The 21934-nt window shown below is 36.3% G+C and overlaps 1 protein-coding gene across 1 annotated transcript; it reads right to left on the reverse strand.

The window, feature by feature from the left end:
- Window positions 1-2207: 2207 nt before the first annotated feature.
- On the reverse strand, window positions 2208-5708 carry LOC139850507 (phospho-2-dehydro-3-deoxyheptonate aldolase 1, chloroplastic-like). Its single transcript, XM_071840079.1, has 5 exons — window positions 5017-5708; window positions 4094-4371; window positions 3701-3977; window positions 3371-3616; window positions 2208-2719 (listed from the first exon to the last, which is right to left on the reverse strand). The coding sequence occupies exons 1-5, from the start codon at window positions 5554-5556 to the stop codon at window positions 2459-2461; spliced, it is 1602 nt and encodes a 533-aa protein (XP_071696180.1). The 5' UTR covers window positions 5557-5708; the 3' UTR covers window positions 2208-2458.
- Between the last annotated feature and the right edge of the window lie 16226 nt (window positions 5709-21934).

Raw genomic sequence — 21934 nt, forward strand, 5'->3', positions numbered from 1 at the left:
GTTTCGATAATATTGAGAATCTAATGAAACTATTGAAGTGTTTTGAACTTAGTTCCGGTCTTAAAGTCAATTATAGTAGAAGTTGTTTATTCGGGGTTGGTGTTGATAAAAGTGAAGTTGAAATGATGGCGAATATGTTTGGTTGCAAAATGGATACTTTACCTATGATCTACCTTGGTTTGCCGATTGGTGCGAATATGAAAAAACTTGTTAATTGGAAGCCGGTTATAGATAAATTTGAAAAAAGATTATCGGATTGGAAAGCACGTACGATTTCATTCGGTGGACGTTTAACCCTCGTGAATGCGGTCTTAAATAGCTTACCGTTGTACTACTTTTCGCTCTTCCGTGCCCCGCCTTCCGTGCTTAAAAAGCTAGAGTGTGTAAGACGTAAATTTTTTTGGGGCGGGTCGGGGGATAATTCCAAAGTTTCATGGGTAAAATGGGATGATGTCATTCGCCCTTTTGCGGATGGCGGACTAAATATTGGATCTCTTAATTTCAAAAACTTATCCTTAATCGGCAAGTGGTGGTGGATGTTTTTAACCGATACCACTTCCTTGTGGGTTAAGATCATTAAAAGTATTTATGGGGATTCGGGCTTCTAAATTCGGGTGGGGATTTTATTGCTAATAATTCTACTTGGAGTAACATTGTTAAAGCAGGGCTCGAGATTGACAACCTAGGTGTCGAATTTTCAACCTCGTTCGCAAAGAAGATTGGTAATGGCCGAAGCACGAAATTTTGGGAAGACATTTGGATCAAGGACAAGCCGTTAAAGGAAATGTTTAAAAGGTTAGTGAGGCTAGAATCATCCCCCCATGCTCTTTGTGCTGACCGAATTATTCTCAGCAGCTCTACGGCTTCATTAAGTGGTGACTGGTCTTGGCCGGTTACGGGTCGAACTAAAAATGAGCTTGACGAGTTGGTAAAGTTAATTGCAAATGTCAAAATGGATCCGGATGTTGAAGATTGTTTCTCGTGGAAATTAAGTGAGAATGGAAGATTTACAACAAAAAAGTTAGCAAAACAAATCATGAAAAGTTCTCGAAATTCTAATGGTACTTCGATGGCAACTATGAAGAATAAGTTTGTTCCAAAAAAGGTGGAGGTTTTCGTATGGCGAGCAAGGAAAGAGAGAATTCCCGTTTTGTCCGAACTTGATAAAAGGGGAATTGATCTTAATTCATTGCTTTGCCCTCTTTGTGTCTCCGATGTGGAAACGGTTCATCATGCTTTATTCTCGTGTGTTCATGCTCAAGCAATTTGGAGGAAGGTTCGAGGGTGGTGGGGGTTTGATTCTTCCAATCTATCTTTTGACAATTTCCTTCATGGCTTGGTTCCTTCGCATAGTTCAGATTTGGGTAGTGATTTATGGCAAGCGGTGAAGTGGATTGCTTGTTATCTCATTTGGTGCAATCGGAACCAAAAAGTTTTCAAGAATTCCACTTGGACCATTCCAAACGCGCTTAGTGAAATCCAAGTCAAGAGCCATGATTGGGTCGCGAAACGATGTAAAAAGGCTAAGATCGATTGGCATGTTTGGCTTCATAATCCATCATCTCTTTTAGCCTTGTAATTTCTTGCGAATTTTCTTGTATTTTGTTGCGATGTGTATAGGTGTAGGATTCTAGCTCGGCATCCTCTCGCCTTGCGATGTCACCTTTGTTGTACATTATTTTGTTTCTCGTGGTTAATAAAAATTCTGCTTTTCAAAAAAAAAAATATAATATAATAAAAATAAAACTATACAGTATAAATTTGGATCTAAAATTAGAATAAGGGATCTTTAAGAGAGATCCGTCGTGTAGTTTGATCATACGGTCTAAAGTCTAACTACCTACCACCATGTAAAGCCAAAATACTGTTAGGCTTCCACATGGTACTTGTATAATAAACTATACACCTACAAAACCACCCTTTGATTTCCAGTTATTAAAATTAATTCGTATCTATTAAAGAATATGTCTTTGTATAAGACTCGGTCACGAGTCATCGTGTGATTTTCAAATAAATACTCCAGGCAGCTTCCGTCCCTGAACCGACCTAAAATAATATTCCACTATTCATTTTATTTAATGATTCTATAAAATTATGTTTAAAAAATGCCCAACAAATAAAAAACAATACACAGATAATGCCGTCCTAAAAAAAAGAAAAAAAAATACACTTGCTGAATCTTCTGTATCTTAACATATACTCCGTAATGTGAGCAACAGTTTGTTGACAGGTATTATTGATTATAGTTGATTGATACATAACTTTTAATTTCACTTCTCAGCATTCTCAAACTTTCAAGTATACACGTTACACATACAATACAAAACCATAATATAAATATTAATATTAATATTTAATATAATACTTCAAAAGAAAAAGAAAATAAAGTCGAAACAAGCAAAATAAACTTTGATAAGCAACAACTAAAAGCAGTAGTAGTAGTTCAGAGACAAGGCTCTCAAAGAGCCAAAGTTTGTTGTTGAGCACCGATTCTTCTCTTTCTAAGTCGCTCGGCTATAATGAAAGCAAGCTCCAACGATTGAGATGCATTGAGACGAGGGTCACAGTGAGTGTGGTATCGTGAACTAAGGTCATCGAACGTCACGGTTCTTGAACCACCAATGCATTCCGTCACATTTTGACCCGTCATCTCAAGATGAACTCCTCCTGGGTGACTTCCTTCTTGCTCGTGCACATCAAAAAAGGCTCTCACTTCCGCCTGTCGTTACAATAACTTCTTATTTAGTAACGTTGTATGTGCAGTACAAGTACCTTACGCATAACGGTGAGTGAATTTATCAAAATAATAAGTTGATATCACTACTACTCATTATATAAAGACTCTGGTCCCACGTATTTAACTTCAAATAATAGTTAGCCTGGAAATGAATTACGATGTATAGGACCTACGACACGAATGGACCCTACCTATATATAAATGCACATTGTTAATATTGACATAGTAGATATTTGTGAAGAATTCAACGTGTTATATTGGCGATCACAAACGACAATAGAGTTGCTCCTATTGGTCACCTTGATAATGACTTGACTAATAGAATGTTACACATAAAAGCACACCTAACACCATTTGGTCTTATATAAGCAACAAAGTCTACAAGATAACTCGATAAGTAGTACCTAATACTTGTAAATTACCCTGGCAGTAAATGAAATAGAGTTATAGAGCACAAAAGATGTAAAAAAGAACCTTGCATCATAGTAAATATTATGTTGGTTAAACACCAACTAATATGGAGTTTACCATAACTTTTAATTTGGGTTAGTCAAATTTCCGAAGGATAACTTTCTAAGTTGTAAGTTGTAATGTAAAGGAAAATATATACAAGTAACGAGATGAGTATATTACCCTGATAGCATCGAAGGGACGAGTTTTGAGTCCAGATGGAGCCTTAATGGTGTTGCCATGCATAGGATCACTGACCCATGTCACGATTTGACCAGCTCGTCTAACCGCTCTAATAAGATGTGGAAGTTTAACCCTCATGTTCTCAGCTCCCATTCTTGTTATGATTGTAATCCTACCAGGCTTGTTTTGTGGGTTCAATATATCAATGAGCTTCACCAACTCATTTGGGTCCATCTTGTCACTCACCTACACAATGGTCAAAATTGTAACTTTAGCTTCATATTAGTATTTTTATCTTTATTTTTTTTATGAATAAAGAAGCTTAACTACCTTAATTCCTAGTGGGTTGGCGATTCCCCTAAGGAACTCAACGTGTGCACCATCAAGCTGGCGAGTTCGTTCCCCAGCCCATAAGAAATGAGCCGAACAATCATAGTATAAGCTTGAAGTTGAATCCAATCTAGTCATAGATTGCTCATAAGGCAAGTGCAAACACTCATGTGATGTCCAAAAATCGGTGGTGGTCATAATAGGATGGTCCGTTGTGAGCCCAATAGCTGACATGAACCCAAGTGCCTCATCCACTCGGCTAGCTAGCTCTTGATACCTTTACAAAATTAAACCAAAAGCAGCAATCATTACATATACATACATATATAAGTATATAACTAAACCAAAAACTAACAATCAACATTAAATTACAAATCTTGCGATGTCGCGTACCTATCGCCAGCTTCACTATGTTCGGTGAAATCAAGATTCCATTGAGTGACCCTCTGCATAGCAGCATAACCTCCGGTGGCAAAAGCCCTCAAAAGATTGAGAGTAGCAGCAGATTGACAGTATGCTCTAATCAATCTTTGAGGGTCTGGTGTTCTTGATTTTAAATCAAATGCATCACCATTTACATTATCACCCCTGTAACTCGGTAACTTCACACCATCTTTTTCCTCAAAATTATCTGATCTTGGCTTCGCAAATTGACCAGCCATCCTTCCTACCTATAATCATTAATCATATTCCATAATCCAAAATCAATTCAAATTCCAACATAAGCAACATCAATAATTTCATCTAAATATTAAGATACCCATACCCTTCAAGCTAGTGATCTAAACCAATCCCATCAAAATCAATTGATGAATAGCTATGAGCCTATGAGCAATTAGGTAATTTCACCCACTACTAAATCGTACAGAAATTATTTATTGGGATCCATATGCAATTCAATATTCTAACCAATTGCTCTAAATCTAATACTGCCATGAAACTAAGTAATTATACTTGCAAGGGACAAAATAGTAGCTTTAAAGCATAAACTTGATAATTCCATAAATAAACATTATAAATATTAGCTTTTGAACCACAACTAACACCATACTATAATGATCTAAATTCCTTATTTTATCTATTATTGAAGAGAATCCATAAATCAAAACAGGTTACCAAAAAAAATTAAAAGGGTAAAATCAAATCACAAAAAGATTGTAACTTTTAAATTTTTCACTGTAAGTTGTATGACTTGTATCCGAGTTAACTCCTATCTTAATGCTTTCCATGATCTAAAGCCCTATTTATTAACCACAATTATCATAAAATAGAAGGGCGACTTCAAAAAACACAAAAATTGTGGATAAAGATCTGACCTTGATGACAGGCATTTGACCACCAAACATCAACACAGCACCCATTTGAAGAATGACCCTGAAAGTATCACGAATATTATTTGCATTAAATTCTTTAAAGCTTTCAGCACAATCACCACCTTGCAAAAGAAATGCATTCCCCATAGCCGCCTCACCCAGCCTTTCTTCCAGGTGACGTGCTTCTCCGGCGAACACAATCGGTGGGAATGAATCAAGGGTCTGAAGCACTGAATCAAGTTCCTTTTGATCTGGGTATTCTGGAAGTTGAAGTGCTTTCTTGCCTCTCCAGCTGTCTACGCTCCATTTTGTGGTTTTTGTTGCTGCCGTTACTTTTGGGGCGGCGGTGGATGACGTGGCGGCGGCGGCGGTGGTGGTAGACGGAGATGTGGGTTTTGATGGGTCTGGTGAATGGACGGCGGAGATGGGGTGGATGAATCTAGCGGTGTTGGTTGGGGGAAGAGATTTTGGTTGAATTTGGAAGGATTTGGTGGGGAGGAGAGAATTGGTGCTTGAGAATGCTGCTGCTGCTGCTGCTGCCATTTTGATAATCAATTGATTTGTGATGTTAGATACAATTGATATGTATGTATGTATCTATATCACAACTTATTTACATATATGAGGGATGCATGAACAAGTGAGAGGGGTTATATAAGAACAGGGGCATAGTGGGGATGATGCTGCCGTGCTGGTGGTGGTGGGTGAGAGAGGAGGGTTTGGTAGGAAACATAAAAGATAAAATTGCTCAAATCATCCTTTATTATATTATTTTATCATTTTCAATCCCTCCTAATCAAAAACTACGCAAATAGTCCATACTAGTTGTTGAACCCTCGTTTCGCGCCGGAGGTTCGGTTTTCAATGTATTTTATTGCGTTTAGTTTGTAAAATTATTTCGTGGCTAAAGAATGATGTCGTTGAAGCGCAACTCGAGTCGAACTAAAATGTTTAACCCGTGAAAGATTTCAATGTTATGTTAAATTTACAATATATATCCATCTCCGCGTTTAGCTATGTAATTATCGACTTTTAAAAATTTAACACAAAATCAACGTGTATGAAAAGTACCCCAAATATTTAGCGTTTTTTAAAAAACGTCCGTTTTGCGTATAGTTAGTGACATTGTGTTCCTAAAATTATTTCGAGTTTAACGATGATGTCGGAGAAATTTAACTCGTTGCGAGCGATAACATATGACCCGTTGAATATTTGAGTGGAGTTTATTTAAGATTTTTTATGAAAATGGTTATTTGACACTTTACCCTCCTGTTTGGAGGGTCGATTTGAATATTTAAAAAAAGTGTGGGGGTCTTTGTTGCCGTAGTGAAATTCAATTAGGATTTAAAAAAAGTGAAAGGACGAAAATACTCCTAATTATTATTCACCATTTTTGTATATTAGATAATATAGTTATATTGTTATTTTCATCCCTAACTCATCCCTAACTCTAACGATTGGTTAAGTATCTCGTTAAGTTCTAAACGCGTACATTCTACATCCATGGCTGCGTAACCCAACCACCGGTACTTTGATTCAAGAGCCCATTTTGTTATAAAGTTACTGTATTCCTGATGTTCCCACCATTACCACTCATATCAAAAGACATAGAAATTTAAAAATTAACATAGCCATATCAACTTCATCTAAATCCAATTTGTTTACTCATCTAAAATAAATCAATTACACACTACAAATTGATTAGTTTTTATATTATATTTTATTTTTATATTAATGGGAAAAAATTACCTTCTGATATAAATTTCGCATTATGGTATGCATAGGGGCATTGATTCACAAATAGGAATAAATCTACTTATCTATAGACTTTATACGTATGAACAAACCTCAAGCAAAAAAATAGCAATATTGTGCGAAAAGTGTGAAAATTAACCAACTATAATTATTCACTTGTACGATATTTTCCAGTTTTTTTTTTCACATAACGTGATCTAATGATGATCAAGCATATTTCCGCCTAGGATAGAAACACGCTTGAGTGCAATAGAGGAGGGTTTTATTAGTTCAGCGGCGTTAACCTCCGGTCCGGATACCGTGATAACCCTAGCCGAGATGATGATCTAGGGAGGGTGGCTAAGGGCTGATCGCCGGCCGATGGACGGCGCTCCGATTGGCGTCGAAGGGAAAAACCCTACGAGGAGTCGTAGGTAAAAACCCTAGTGAGAATGTTGCCCTACTTGGGTGCCCTAATTGCTTAGATTACCCCTCTATTTATAAGAGGGAATTAGGGTTTATGAGGAAGACTTGACCGCGGCCCATGGACCAAGCCCAATTACTCGGCCCGATGGGCTCCGCACATCATCAAGTCCCCCAAGTTCGGTGTGACATATTAATGTCATATCGAAGTTACAAATATGCCACCGCAAATAACTCATTACATAACCTGCGCCGACTACGAAGTCAAATGCATAACGAATCCACATAGTAATGTGATGACGCGATGTAATAATTCCGCATGCCATGCAGTCATGAGGTGAGCGGGGATCCGTAGGGTGGAACCCTGCACAGTACGGCCTACACGTCATAACTATGCGCGACACAGCCCCACGCATTGCAATCATGCGTGATACGACCAAATGTGACGCATGCATGTTAACCACAACTACTCGCGATGCATCCTTGCGCTTAACGCAATGCAGCGATGTGAGCATGCTAACTTCCACTACCATCCGCAATGCACAAAGCAGCGATGTAGCAAAAATAAAACTGAAGGGATACTGATAGTATACCATCATTCCCCCCAGTTCGGTATAAAATGTGAAAACATGTCATGGCGAACTATAAATAAGACCACGTCAAAATAACATCCTGAAACAACTAGCTGATCGGAACTTGTAGTTGTATACAAGGCATATAAGACTCGCGGAGTCCGATCTCAGAGTCATATTGAGGCATCCCTACCACATATTTGTGAGGGGTATCAAGTAACCATGCGCTTACGCAGCGTAATCATGGACATTCATGCTTTTGATTGTAATTGCCTATCATCGCGAATTAAGACAATTCACACAATGTGCACATAAGTTAACCAAAACTTATGCACAGTTTCGGGCGCTGGGTAAAATAAACCAATATTTTAACAAAAAGCCCGTGTGCGAGTCCGCACGAAGAAAGTTTATACTCATAAGTTACAGCATCACTTGATCTGTCACGTACTAGGGGTGCACTTAGTTGTGTGGTAAGGCAATGCTAACTAAAAACAAACCAATGTTTTTATACTTAAGAGTTTCCCCAAGTAAACCAATACTTAGGATAATTTAATATGCACAAGCAAACCAATGCTCGTATTTTAAGTCGACTTGGTAGCCTTCTAGTCTGCGTGGCGCTTGGCTAGGGGAAACCCAATTGCCTTCACCTTCCGTTATATTCTAGCCTTGTAACCAAACAGGCTTCTGCCGCGCGGGGGCTAGAGGACACCCCTTAAGTAGGCAGGAACCGCACAATAAACTATTGATAAAATATGTGCGAGAGATTTATTGGCATTTGAAGGTTATTATATCCGCGACGCGTTTAATCTTGCCATGAACAATAGAATTTTGAGGACAACAGAATTCCACTCTTCGGTTCGTAAACCGTAGACAATCCTAGCGGGATTGCGAGTAATGTGGGGTTTAAGGATCTTAGAATTTAACTCTCCGGTCCGGCTACCGTGAATAACCCAGATCGATATGATGATATCGATGGGGTGGTTAAATGTTAAGTCCACCATCGGTAACGTTCGTTGATCGATGGCCCCGTGAAGGTTGTAGGTTACCGTCGCGAAAGACTATCCTGTTAACCTTAACCACGAATGATGATAATGATGGTTTACGTAACTTGACTATCGATTTGATAGAGTATGATCTACGTAATGTATAGTAATCATACAGTTAAAACCCGAAAACCAATCGTGAAAACAATTGTAGGCAAGGAAGTAAGTGAGAAATCGTATGGAGAAGATGTGTATCGCGGTCGTAAAGAACGTAAGCTAATAAATCGGGTGATCAAGTCCAACTAGCTCTATTACATCTCTTTAACGTCGTCGCATGCCAAATGATGTGCAGCCATGGAATTATGCAAAGCCACCATGGTTTTAAGCAACGTGCGCAATGCACAAACGAAATGTAGCCATGGGCTTACGCAGAGCCGCCATGGCGCAAAGCTAAGTGTGCAACACATATGCAACGTGTTGCATGTTGCATGAATAAACTGCGGCTATGGGCTTACGCGGAACTTCCATAGCGCAATGTAAAATTCGTAAAAGTGTTTTCGGCTAAGCGTCGTCGCCAAAGGAAACAAATCATCCCACTCAGTTGAAGTCATATATCATGGTAGCCCCCATTTCAATACTACTAAGTATTTAGTGGTGTTGAAATCCAACATTAAGTTGACACCACCTTCAAAAGGGTGATACAGAAACGCGTATAGAAATTCTAATTGAAAAGAACTGCGCAAAGTATTGCATAAAGAACTGCGCTCGAATGGGCGTGCAAAAGAGGCATAGAAAAGACCGCGCATTGCGTTGTGCAAAAGACCCTGCACAAATAACCGCTCAAAGAACTATGCAAGGTGCGCGAAGTAAAATTGCGGCCATTGGCTTACGCGAAGCCACCATGGCGTAATGTGCGCGGATCACAGAAACTGCGGTCATGGACTTACGAGGAGACGCCATGAAGCTAAGAAAAGTGTGCAATGTGTTGCATGTTGCAACTCGCACGAACAAATTGCAGCCATGGATTTATGTGAAGCCGTTGAGGCGCAATGTAAGTTGATCTAAGCATGTACAACGTACAATAGAGTCGGGAGAAGCGCGAATGGTGCTATGCGGGATTAATGCCATAAATGACACTCAACGCGTAAAGGTAATATGGGAAGATGCCGTGTATTGTTGAAGCGTGTTACGGAATATTTGTGTCATAATTCTACGCCTTTATCATAAAGAAGGTAATGAAGTGCGTCAGTTCCAACAAACTAGTATAGTCAACGACGACACAACGAAACATAAAACGGGAGCGACCCGGTGTTATATAGAGGCATAATGATGCTCCTCCCAAAGGGGAGATATTCCTAAGAGCACATATTGTGCAACTGGCCACCAAAAATAAGCTGTACGGACGCACATGACAATGGAACACATCTTTCCCACTACTAACCTAGCACAATGCTAGCCCCCATTTCAATACTACTAAAGTATTTAGTGGTGTTGAAATCCAACATTAAGTTGACACCACCTTTGGGAGCGATGAACGTGTATGGAACAAGAATTAAAATTCTACGATTTACCATTGTAAAGTAATGGAAATGTACAACATATAGTACCCAAAAGAAATTATGCAAAACACCGCAACCATGGCCTTACGCGGAGCCACCATGGTGCAAATGCAAAGTGCGCATAGCACATTCAAAGTGTTGTGCAATGCATAAAAAATCATGCAACCATGGCCTTACGCGGAGCCGCCATGGTGCAAAGGAAAAGTGCGCGCAACACATGTAAAGTGTTGCGCAACGCACAAATAATCTTGCGACCATGGGCTTACGCGAAGCCGCCATGGTGCAAAGGAAAAATGCGCGCAACACATGTAAAGTGTTGCGCAACGCACAAATAATCTTGCGACCATGGCCTTACGCGAAGCCGCCATGGTGCAAAGGAAAAGTGCGCGCAACACATGTAAAGTGTTTCGCAACGCACAAATAATCTTGCGACCATGGCCTTACGCGAAGCCGCCATGGTGCAAAGGAAAAGTGCGCGCAACACATGTAGAGTGTTGCGCAACGCACAAATAATCTTGCGACCATGGCCTTATGCGAAGCCGCCATGGTGCAAAGAAAAAGTGCGCGCAACACATGTAGAGTGTTGCGCAACGCACAAATAATCTTGCGACCATGGCCTTACGCGAAGCCGCCATGGTGCAAAGGAAAAGTGCGCGCAATACATGTAGAGTGTTGCGCAACACACAAATAATCTTGCGACCATGGCCTTACGCGGAGTCGCCATGGTGCAAAGGAAAAGTGCGCGCAACACATGCAAAGTATTGCGCAACGCACGAATAATCTTGCAACCATGGACTTATGCGGAGCCGCCATGGTGCAAAGGAAAAGTGCGCGCAACACATGTAGAGTGTTGCGCAACGCACAAATAATCTTGCGACCATGGCCTTACGCGAAGCTGCCATGGTGCAAAGGAAAAGTGCGCGCAACACATGTAAAGTGTTGCGCAACGCACAAATAATCTTGCGACCATGGCCTTACGCGAAGCCGCCATGGTGCAAAGGAAAAGTGCGCGCAACACATGTAGAGTGTTGCGCAACGCATAAATAATCTTGCGACCATGGCCTTACGCGAAGCCGCCATGGTGCAAAGGAAAAGTGCGCGCAACACATGTAAAGTGTTGCGCAACGCATAAATAATCTTGCGACCATGGCCTTACGCGGAGCCGCCATGGTGCAAAGGAAAAGTGCGCGCAACACATGCAAAGTATTGCGCAACGCACGAATAATCTTGCAACAATGGACTTATGCGGAGCCGCCATGGTGCAAATGTAAAGTGCGGTCAACACATTCAAAGTGTTGTGCAACGCACAAAATTTTGCAACCATGGATGTGGAGCCGCCATGGTGCAAATGTACATGTCGCATGCAAAGTGCTATGAAATTAGGTTGCACAAATAAGCCGTGAGATATGCTTCAAATCAACCGCACATATTCTGTAAATCACGCGCAAAGGCTGCGCAAAGGGATGCAGTTGCGCGAAGGACCGCGCAAAGTGTTGTGATCGGTCATAAATAATGATAGCCAGGTAAACGTGCATGTACTATTACGGATATGAGGCTGGTTAAATTGTCATGGTACGTCGATCGCGTACCATTTAATGAAGAATACATATAACCAAAATCGTCCACGTGTACTTAGTTCCAATAAACCGACACCATCACAAATTCACAAAGATGGTCCAATTCTTTGATTATAATAATATTCTAAAATAATAAAAGATTTTTTGTGAATTATACTGTCAAAGATCACGATCTGATTACCATAAATAAACATGATTCTTTATTAAATCATAAAATAATAAATAATCCCTTATGACGATTTGTAGACGTACAACGAATGTCGGTCGAATTATATGGCAAAGCAATTAATGTAAATACGTATGCATGCCAAACATTATGAATGATACGAAGAAGTAAATTAATGTATAATCAACAAAAGCATCGAATTATCAAGAGACCTCATGTATCGATAAATTCATTAAACGAATATATATGCTTATTGATATACCAACAGAAGCTATGCATATGAATATATTTTCGATCTGAACAAGATCTAAACATAAACTTTTATCGTTGATATTTGTTGAATTCAATTAACCTGTATCATTCAATTTGATGAAATAAAAAGAGAACTTACAGATGCGAATCAAATATGATTCGTCTGACTCTTTTGACGATAGGAAGACGAGATCATTGTAGCATCTCTCAATGAAAGTGCCACTTGATCAAGCATATTTCCGCCTAGGATAGAAACACGCTTGAGTGCAATAGAGGAGGGTTTTATTAGTTCAGCGGCGTTAACCTCCGGTCCGAATACCGTGATAACCCTAGCCGAGATGATGATCTCGGGAAGGTGGCTAAGGGCTGATCGACGGCCGATGGACGGCGCTCCGATTGGCGGCGAAGGGAAAAACCCTACGAGGAGTCGTAGGTAAAAACCCTAGTGAGAATGTTGCCCTACTTGGGTGCCCTAATTGCTTAGATTACCCCTCTATTTATAAGAGGGAATTAGGGTTTAGGAGGAAGACTTGACCGCGGCCCATGGACCAAGCCCAATTACTCGGCCCGATGGGCTCCGCACATCATCAAATGACATTGTTCATTCCGTTACATGTATCATTAATGCTATCAAATCAACTACATGATTAAGATTTAACGGAATATTTAACAATCGTTACAGTTAGGGATGAGTTTATGATGAAAAATTTAGTTTAATGACTACTTATGCAATATTTAAAATTAAAATTAATAGTATTTAATATTAAAATAAAATTAGGATTAAAATTCAAGATTTATAATTTAAATTCCAATTAAAATCAACGATAACGAGAAATTCATTTGCAAATAATCAGTGACAATCGCTTACATGTTGGATACTGAAACTATCATTTTTTTTTTCTATAAAATACTTATTGAAATTATGAATAGAAATTAGAATTAGAATTAGAATTAAAATTAGAAGTAATATTAGCATTTGGTAACGACAACTCTTAGGTTGCTATTGGGTGGTCGTTAGTGTGCATCAGTGTTGTAAATCTCGTTATTTTTCCTAGAGATCTCTCTGAGATCTCGTTTTTGGAAGACAGTCGAGACGAGATGTCTATCTCTCGAGATTTCTCGGTCAACGGGGTCAAACTTGGTCAAAGACACGATTTATCAGATTTTCTCGCTCATTTCTCTGATGTTCTCGTAAAATCTCAGATTTTCTCGCTCATTCCTTGAATTTTCTTGTAAAATTTCGTAAAAATCTATATAAATATACATATACAACAACAAAAATCTATACATATATTTATTTATTTTTATATATTTATATTAAAACAACTAAGAAGTCAACGTAAGTCAATGTTCAATAACTCCTTGAGATTTTTTAAAAAATGTCCAAACGATATCTCCCCGAGATCCGAGTTCTCCAACCTTGGTGTGCACCAATGAGTTTTACATAACATTTTATTTTGACTTTTATAAGGTGATTGTTGAAATTTACAAGTATTTTATGCATATTAACGACAACTGTATGGTTTTTCGTTAGCAAAATCCATAAAATTAATATGGAAAATGATAACGACAGCTCTAACGACTGTCGTTAAGGTATATACAAAATTTGTGCAATTTAAAAATCGCTACATTAAAGTCAATCGTAATCGCCATGTATAAGTTATTTATGCATCTTAACGACATCCTTTAATATTGTCATTAGCAAATTCCAATTAAAATTAAAAAAAAAAAAAAAAAAAATTGGTTACGGAAGTGAATAAAGGAAATAAATTAAAAATTCACACTTAATGTATGTCTTGGATTTTTATTTCGTATGGTACAATTATATCATGTGAATGCAAATATAAATTTGATAGTTGATAATTGATTTCTAACAACTTCAAATATATTTATATTTATGTTAAACAAAGTAAGATGAAGTCAGTGACAAATATGATATCATTTTTTAAACAATATTGCGTTAAATAATTAAAAATATGCTTGAACATGCCCCATATCTTTCTTGACTGATTGAAGTTGATAGTATAATGAGATGAATGAATGAATGTAAACAGATGATTTTCTATTTGATAATAAAGGAGAGTCATTTTTTTGCCGTTGAGCAGAAAATTCATTGTACTTCTTGTGTTCTATTCTATGTATGGATGACAATGGTCACCCGATCTAATGGATATCCATCCGATCCACCCGATAAATAATGGATATGGATGATATTAATGGATATGGATACGGATATGGATGAACCTAAATGGATACGGATATAGATATGGATGAAAAATTTTCATCCATGAATATATCCAAATACACCCGAAATACATATAAATACTTAAATATAGATATATGCAAACATATTTAGTATTTTAAATGCATTTACAATTACACTTGTATGTTTCTTGAAATTATATAATGAATTAACCATGAAATATAACAATAAAACACGTGTATATAATCAAATATACATAAAAATTACACATTTAATTTGTCATAGTCTATGTTTGATTGTAAGTTTAACAAATTGTGATATATCTTCAACAAATATCACTCGTTATTATGGATAGATTTTAATTATGTCACATTGTATATATTTTTGTTATATTACGTGTTATTTTAATCACATATTGAGAAATATTATAACATTTTTTGAATATCCAATGGATATCCATTAACCCGCTTAATCCATTGGATATGAATATGGATGGATGAACTGAAATTAAACGGATATGGATATGGATATGGATGATCAAAAACTAGATGGATATGGATATGGATACGGCCTCACCTGATCCATATCTGATCCATTGTCATCCCTAATTCTATGTAAACATTTCCAAGCAAATTTTCAATCTTTAAATCAGTAAAGGTAAGGCCACATGCAATCATACTCTCCTTTCACCGAACTTCTCTCCTCCACATCAGCGCCACATCAGCACAAACCCTTTAACATTTCTTTCACATTCCTTTCACTAAACACTCACAATCATACACTCCATTTCAAACTTTAACCAATTTTAAATTATTATCTAAATACATAAAATAAATACCAATAACATTTTATTAAATAAATTTAAAACATTATATTACTAATAAATTAAAAACATTACATAATTAAAAATAAAAGACAATACATAAAATAAAATAAAAAAACGTTGCATATTAATAAAAAAACAAATACGAACTTATTATTAAAAAAAAGAGCTACTCGAGTGGTGTCGGGTCGCCGTCTTCGTCTTCGTTTTGTTGTTCTTCGGTGTCTTCGTCGGTTAACAAGATCGTCTTCATTCTTTGTCGATACTTTTGAAGTATTTGTTGGTCTTCCGTTGGCAAGTCCGGGTTGATGCTTGTGTTGAAAATTCGAAAGGCTCGATTCATTACTTTCATCATAGCCGATTGCCGTTTTTGTTTTTGAGATAAAGCAATTTCTTTTGGGCGACCAACAGTTGAGAACGAACTTCTTCGGATGAACAAGACGAGGCGGCATCGGACGAAGCCGAACTCTTTCGGATTTTTCTACCGGCTTTTCGACCCGGTGGACGCCGGATTGCGTCTTCCCCGAATAAAGTAGTGTGATCGGGGTTTGGATCAACCCTTAAAGGTTGATCGTCCCTCAAAGTGATTGGTGCTTCGGGTAATGGACGCCTACGGGTGGTCATTATGCCCTCTGGGACAGAAAACTTCGGACACCTTCTCAGTACTTGCCATGCTTTGTAATGCGTAAACACGACACTTTGACGATTCCGATATTCATCACGAGCCGCTTCAATGATATCATTAGCTCCACTTGGCCAATTTTTTTTTAATTGGTTGTAAATACCAATAAAAACTTTGATATATCTTGCCATTTTCGTCCATTTTCCGGTTTTTTGATCGTTGTTTCTTGTTCGATCGGCGACTTTATTATAGTTGGATACAACCGTTGTCCAAAATGAATCGGCCGATTGTGCGGTTCCTATTCTCGGATTTTCTGTCGCATCGAGCCAACGTTCGGCCAAAATTACTTCTTCTTCCGGAGTCCAATGCATTAATTGACGTTTCAGCTTTTCACTTCCTTCGACTACTTTAGATTTTCCCTTTCTTTTAGCTTTTTATTTTTCGGTCTCGGGTTGTGTTTCGGGGACGCTTTCAAGTGTCGATTGTGTTATTTGTTGTGGCAAATTGTATGGAAGTTGTTGTTGTTGAGATTGTGAAAAGAATTGTTGTTGGGGGATAGGAAATTGTTGTTGTGTATAGTATTGATGCATGTTTTGATATTGTAATTGTTGTTGAAATGGTAGTGGTGGTGGTTGAACAAATTGTAATTGTTGTTGAAATGGTGGTGGTGGTTTAACAAAATTTTGTTTTTGAGAAAAACTAGTTTGGCTTGGAGACGAATTGCTAGCTTGGTTCGATGATGAATGATTCGGTGACGGGATTGGATTGTTTAGCATATGGTTAAAGAAATTGTTGTTATTTTGTTGAGACATATTTTTTTTTTTGAATGGAAGATTGGGAGTGTATAAAAGTGTTTGTGTTTGAATAAAGATTGAGAGTGTTGAGTGGGTTGAGTGATTTAGTTTGTGTAGATGTGTATGTATATATAGATAAATAAATAAAGATGTAAAAGAAATAAAAAAAATACCCCAAAACTGATTCGGAGCCGTTGGGGAAAAAAACAAAAAAAAGAGTGGGCCCCACAAATAGCCGTTAGAAGAGAGTGAGGGGAGTGGCTGGCGGGTTAGGTGGCTAGTTACGAATTTTTTTAATAAACGGTCATTAGAAATTTTACAAGACATCATTAAATATAATTGTAGGACCCCGTATAGTTTTTAAGTTTAAGATTTTATAGTTATGAGCCACTAAAAAATATTAAAAACGTAATCCACTTATAATTTTACACCATGAGCCACTAATAAATATATGAATATATATAGAAAAAGTGAACATTTTTTGTCTCTGTTTTTTGTACACGGTAACACGATCACACCCTTTACGTATTTGTTCAACACGACATGCCCTAATTACGCCTTTGTTTTTCAATTTTTGGCAAAATTTGAACTAGCAATGATGCAATGTGGATCAATTTTATCGTATGAAACCGCGCAAACAAAAGTAAAAGTTGTCTTTAGTATTTGGTAGATTGAATATGTGATATTTTTGTATTAATGATATTGTTTTGTTTGATGGTGCTTGATAATGCTAAAAACGAACATATATTTCATAGCATTATCCATCAAGAAAGACAAGCTTTTGGTTGCAATTGTTCTATTTACAAGTAATATTCGTTTAAATAATAAAAGGTGAAGACAAAATACAGATTCGACGAATTGAAGACGCAAACGACCAAAAAGCTCAAAAGTACAAAGTACAATCAAAGTGGTTCAAATTATTGATGAAAAACGTCTCAAAATTACAAGAGTACAAGACGCGAAACGCAAAATACAAGATATTAAATTGTACGCAAGGACGTTCGAAAATTCGAAACCGGGACCAAAGTCAACTTTCAACGCGCGACGCAACGGAGCGAAAATTACAAGTCAACTATGTACATAAATATAATATAATATATAAATAATTCTTAAAATTATTTATATATTATATATATTTATTTAAAACCGTCGGCAAGAAGCAAACAACAATATGTGAGCTGGAATCCCAGGCCATGCGATCGCATGGCCAGGAAGAAGAAAATCCATGCGATCGCATGGCATACTTTTTCAGCTCAGGTCCTATAAATTGCAAAGTTTGGTCGACGAATTTTACATCTTTTTCTTTCTCCATCTCTCAAACGTATATATATATATATATATATATATATATATATATATATATATATATATATATATATATATATATATTATAATTTTAATTTTGATTTTAATAATAAGGGTATGTTAGCGAATGTTGTAAGTGTGTAAGTCGAAATTCTGTCCGTGTGACGCTACACTATTATTAATCATTGTAAGTTATGTTCAACCTTTTTAAATTAATGTCTCGTAGCTAAGTTATTATTATGCTTATTTAAGCCGAAGTAATCGTGATATTGGGCTAAATATTAAAATTGGGTAATTGTGCTTTGTACCATAATTGGGGTTTGGACAAAAGAACGACACTTGTGGAAATTAGACTATGGGCTATTAATGGGCTTTATATTTGTTTAATTAAATGATAGTTTGTTAATTTAATATAAAGATTTACAATTGGACGTACCTATAAATAACCATATACATTCGATCGGACACGATGAGCGGGATATTTATAAGTACTAATAATCGTTCATTTAACCGGACACGGGAATGGATTAATAGTCAATGAACTTATTAAAACAGGGGTGAATTATATACAATGACACTTGGTGTAATTATAGTTTAAGTCCCCAATTAGTTGGAATATTTGACTTCGGATATAAGGATAATTTGACGAGGACACTCGCACTTTATATTTATGACTGATGGACTGTTATGGACAAAAACCAGACGGACATATTGAATAATCCAGGACAAAGGACAATTAACCCATGGTAATAAACTAAAATCAACACGTCAAATATCATGATTACAGAAGTTAAAATAAGCATAATTCCTTTATTTCATATTTAATTGCACTTTTAATTATTGCACTTTAATTTATTGTCATTTTAATTATCGTACTTTTTAATTATCGCACTTTAATTTATTGTCATTTTATTTATCGCACTTTTATTTATCGCAATTTCATTATCGTTATTTACTTTACGCTTAAAATTAAGTTATATTTATTTTTAATATTTTACATTAGGTTTTAACTGCGACTAAAGTTTTAAAATCGACAAACCGATCATTAAATGGTAAAAACCCCCTTTTATAATAATAATACTACTCCTATATATATATTTTTATACAAATATAGTTTTTAAAAATATAGCGTTAAACTTGGCTAGCTCCCTGTAGAACGAACCGGACTTACTAAAAACTACACTACTGTACGATTAGGTACACTGCCTATAAGTATTGTAGCAAGGTTTAGGTATATCCACTCTATAAATAAATAAATAACTTGTGTAAAATTGTATCGTATTTAATAGTATTTCCTAGTAAAAATTAATAGTATTTTATACCCCTTCGCTTTAACATCAAGTATTTTTGGTGCCGCTGCCGGGGACCCTAAAACGCCGAAAGCGCAACGCTATAAAAAACATTTTTATTAAGTTGTAATCTTTTTTTTTTAGATATAAAAATATTAAAAAATATATATCTATATTTTTAAGTTTAGTTAAATTAAAAAGTTTATATTTTTTTATTTATTGTGAAAAGTTATAAAAACTAATAAGTATTTTTTTAAATAAGTTTTTATTATAAATTATATTTCATATATATTAAAAACAGAAAGAAAAAAAATAATAAAATAAAATAAATCGGCCCAAGGCACTGTAGCAGCCCAACTCTAGCCTGGAAACCTAGTTCATGCGACCGCATGAAATTATAACGTAAAATCCATGCGACCGCATGGCCTGATCTGACACGCCAGGTTTGACTGATTTCAGCAATAATTACGGTGTATTAATTATTATTATTATTATTATAAACCCTAATTAGGGTTATTGATTTAATTAATTAAATTTAGTTTTATTTAATTTGTATTTTTAAGTTTTATTTAGTTTTATTAAATATATAAACTTATTACTTTTATAAAATAAATAATATAAAAATAATATTTTTATAAAAATTGTACTTTTACAACTTTAAGTTTATTTTTATATTTTGTATCTTTTTATTTGTTTTAGCATAATATTTGTATTTTTCGTTCGTATTTAGTTTTAAGTCATAGTTTTTGCCATAGTTATTTTTATTTCTAGATTTTTAGGCTTTGCCGTAAAATCCCTTAAATACTTTTTCTTTAGACTAAGATTTAGGTGCTTTAGAATTTTGCGACGCCGTTTTATAAATTTTAGTACTTTTTAAGTTATTACCGTTTTGGATATAGAATTTCTTTTAAGCTTTAATATTTTTAGACGCAACTTTTAATTCTTAGTTTTTAGACTTTTAAGTTTCGACGTGCTACGTTCTTTTTATTATTTTTCGACCTTTTATTTTTCGACGTTTTTCCGACACACTCTTTTTCTTTCTTATTTCTCGTCACTCTAGTTTTTAGGACATAGAATTTTCTATTTCTTCTCTAAAATTTCAAAACAAAAAATTATTTTAAGCGGTTAAATTGATAGACATCCAAAATTTTCTGGTTCGTAGTAATAGTTGGATTTGTTAGTGGCGAGTTGTGGACTTCCGATTTAAAGGGTCCTGGCTACCTGCTGCATCTATTGGCTATTAGAAACGTGGGCAAAATCAGAAAAGTCTATTAATTTGATAACTTATATAATTTTTATCTTTTATAACTAATAGGATATTCAGTGAATGCACCGAGCAAAACGTTCACCACCTTTCATACGTTCACCACCTGTAACTCGATCAAGACATCTAGCCAATATTGTCGCCGTTGATTTTTCTTTAGAATCGTCATCTAGTCGACCAAGTTCTCCAATTCAAATTTCCGATAATCCATTTTTTGAACCCGACCTCACAATTGAGAATTCGGAGGATATTCAGGGACAATTCAGAGATCCTGAACCACTAATCTTTCCTCCGGAACCACCAATCATTCAAACAGAGATTGTAGAGGAACAACCCATTAAATCAGAATCCTCTAGTGATTCAGACTCAACAAATTCAATCATGGAAAATCTGGAACCTCTAAGTATGGAAGACCGAATGAGAGCTAAACGCACTGGCCAAGGTCACGCAATTACTCAACCTGACATTAATGCACCAGATTATGAAATCAAAAGACAAATCCTACATATGGTAACTAATCAATGCCAATTTAGTAGTGAACCGAAGGAAGATCCAAATGAACATCTTCGTACCTTTAATAGGATCTGTACTCTATTTAAAATCCGAGAAGTTGAGGATGAACAGATCTATCTCATGTTATTTCCCTGGACTTTAAAGGGGGAAGCCAAAGATTGGTTAGAATTGTTACCTGAAGGGGCGATTGATACATGGGATGTCTTAGTTGAAAAATTTCTTAAACAATTCTTTCCGGCATCTAAAGCCGTAAGACTTCAAGGAGAAATTGTTACGTTCACACAAAAGCCAAACGAAACTCTATATGAAGCGTAGACAAGATTTGAAAAGTTATTGAGAGGATGTCCGCAACATGGTTTAGACACTTGTGATGATCGCTCCAAATCCATATGGACGAACACGTCATTCATCGATTTCATTGCGAGGTATTTGACCTCTATATGATACGTTTTGTAAATATTGCATTCTTTTGAAAAGGCACACCATAAATAAATATTTAAATCAAATATTTTCGACATCTGATGATTTCTACATATAGACAATCACCGTAATATAATAGTTTACAATAGTACTTCCGTTGACAATACAGTCAAAATAAGATACATGGTGATGATTTGGTGAATGCAACGTTTCCTTGAAAAATATGCCATGTGAGACTCCATGCACATAGCTTGTCTAACATATAAGCAAACAGCGGAAGACTTCTAGGGAACCTGAGAATAAACAAGCTAACAAGTGTTAACATAAAGGTTGGTGAGTTCATAGTTTTAATGTTTTGCATAATCTGTACATAAAGGTGGATCACAAGATTTCAGTTGTTTCATCCAGAAACGTTTATCAAA

The sequence above is a fragment of the Rutidosis leptorrhynchoides genome, chromosome 5 (genome assembly GCF_046630445.1).
Source record: "Rutidosis leptorrhynchoides isolate AG116_Rl617_1_P2 chromosome 5, CSIRO_AGI_Rlap_v1, whole genome shotgun sequence".
Taxonomy (NCBI): domain Eukaryota; kingdom Viridiplantae; phylum Streptophyta; class Magnoliopsida; order Asterales; family Asteraceae; genus Rutidosis; species Rutidosis leptorrhynchoides.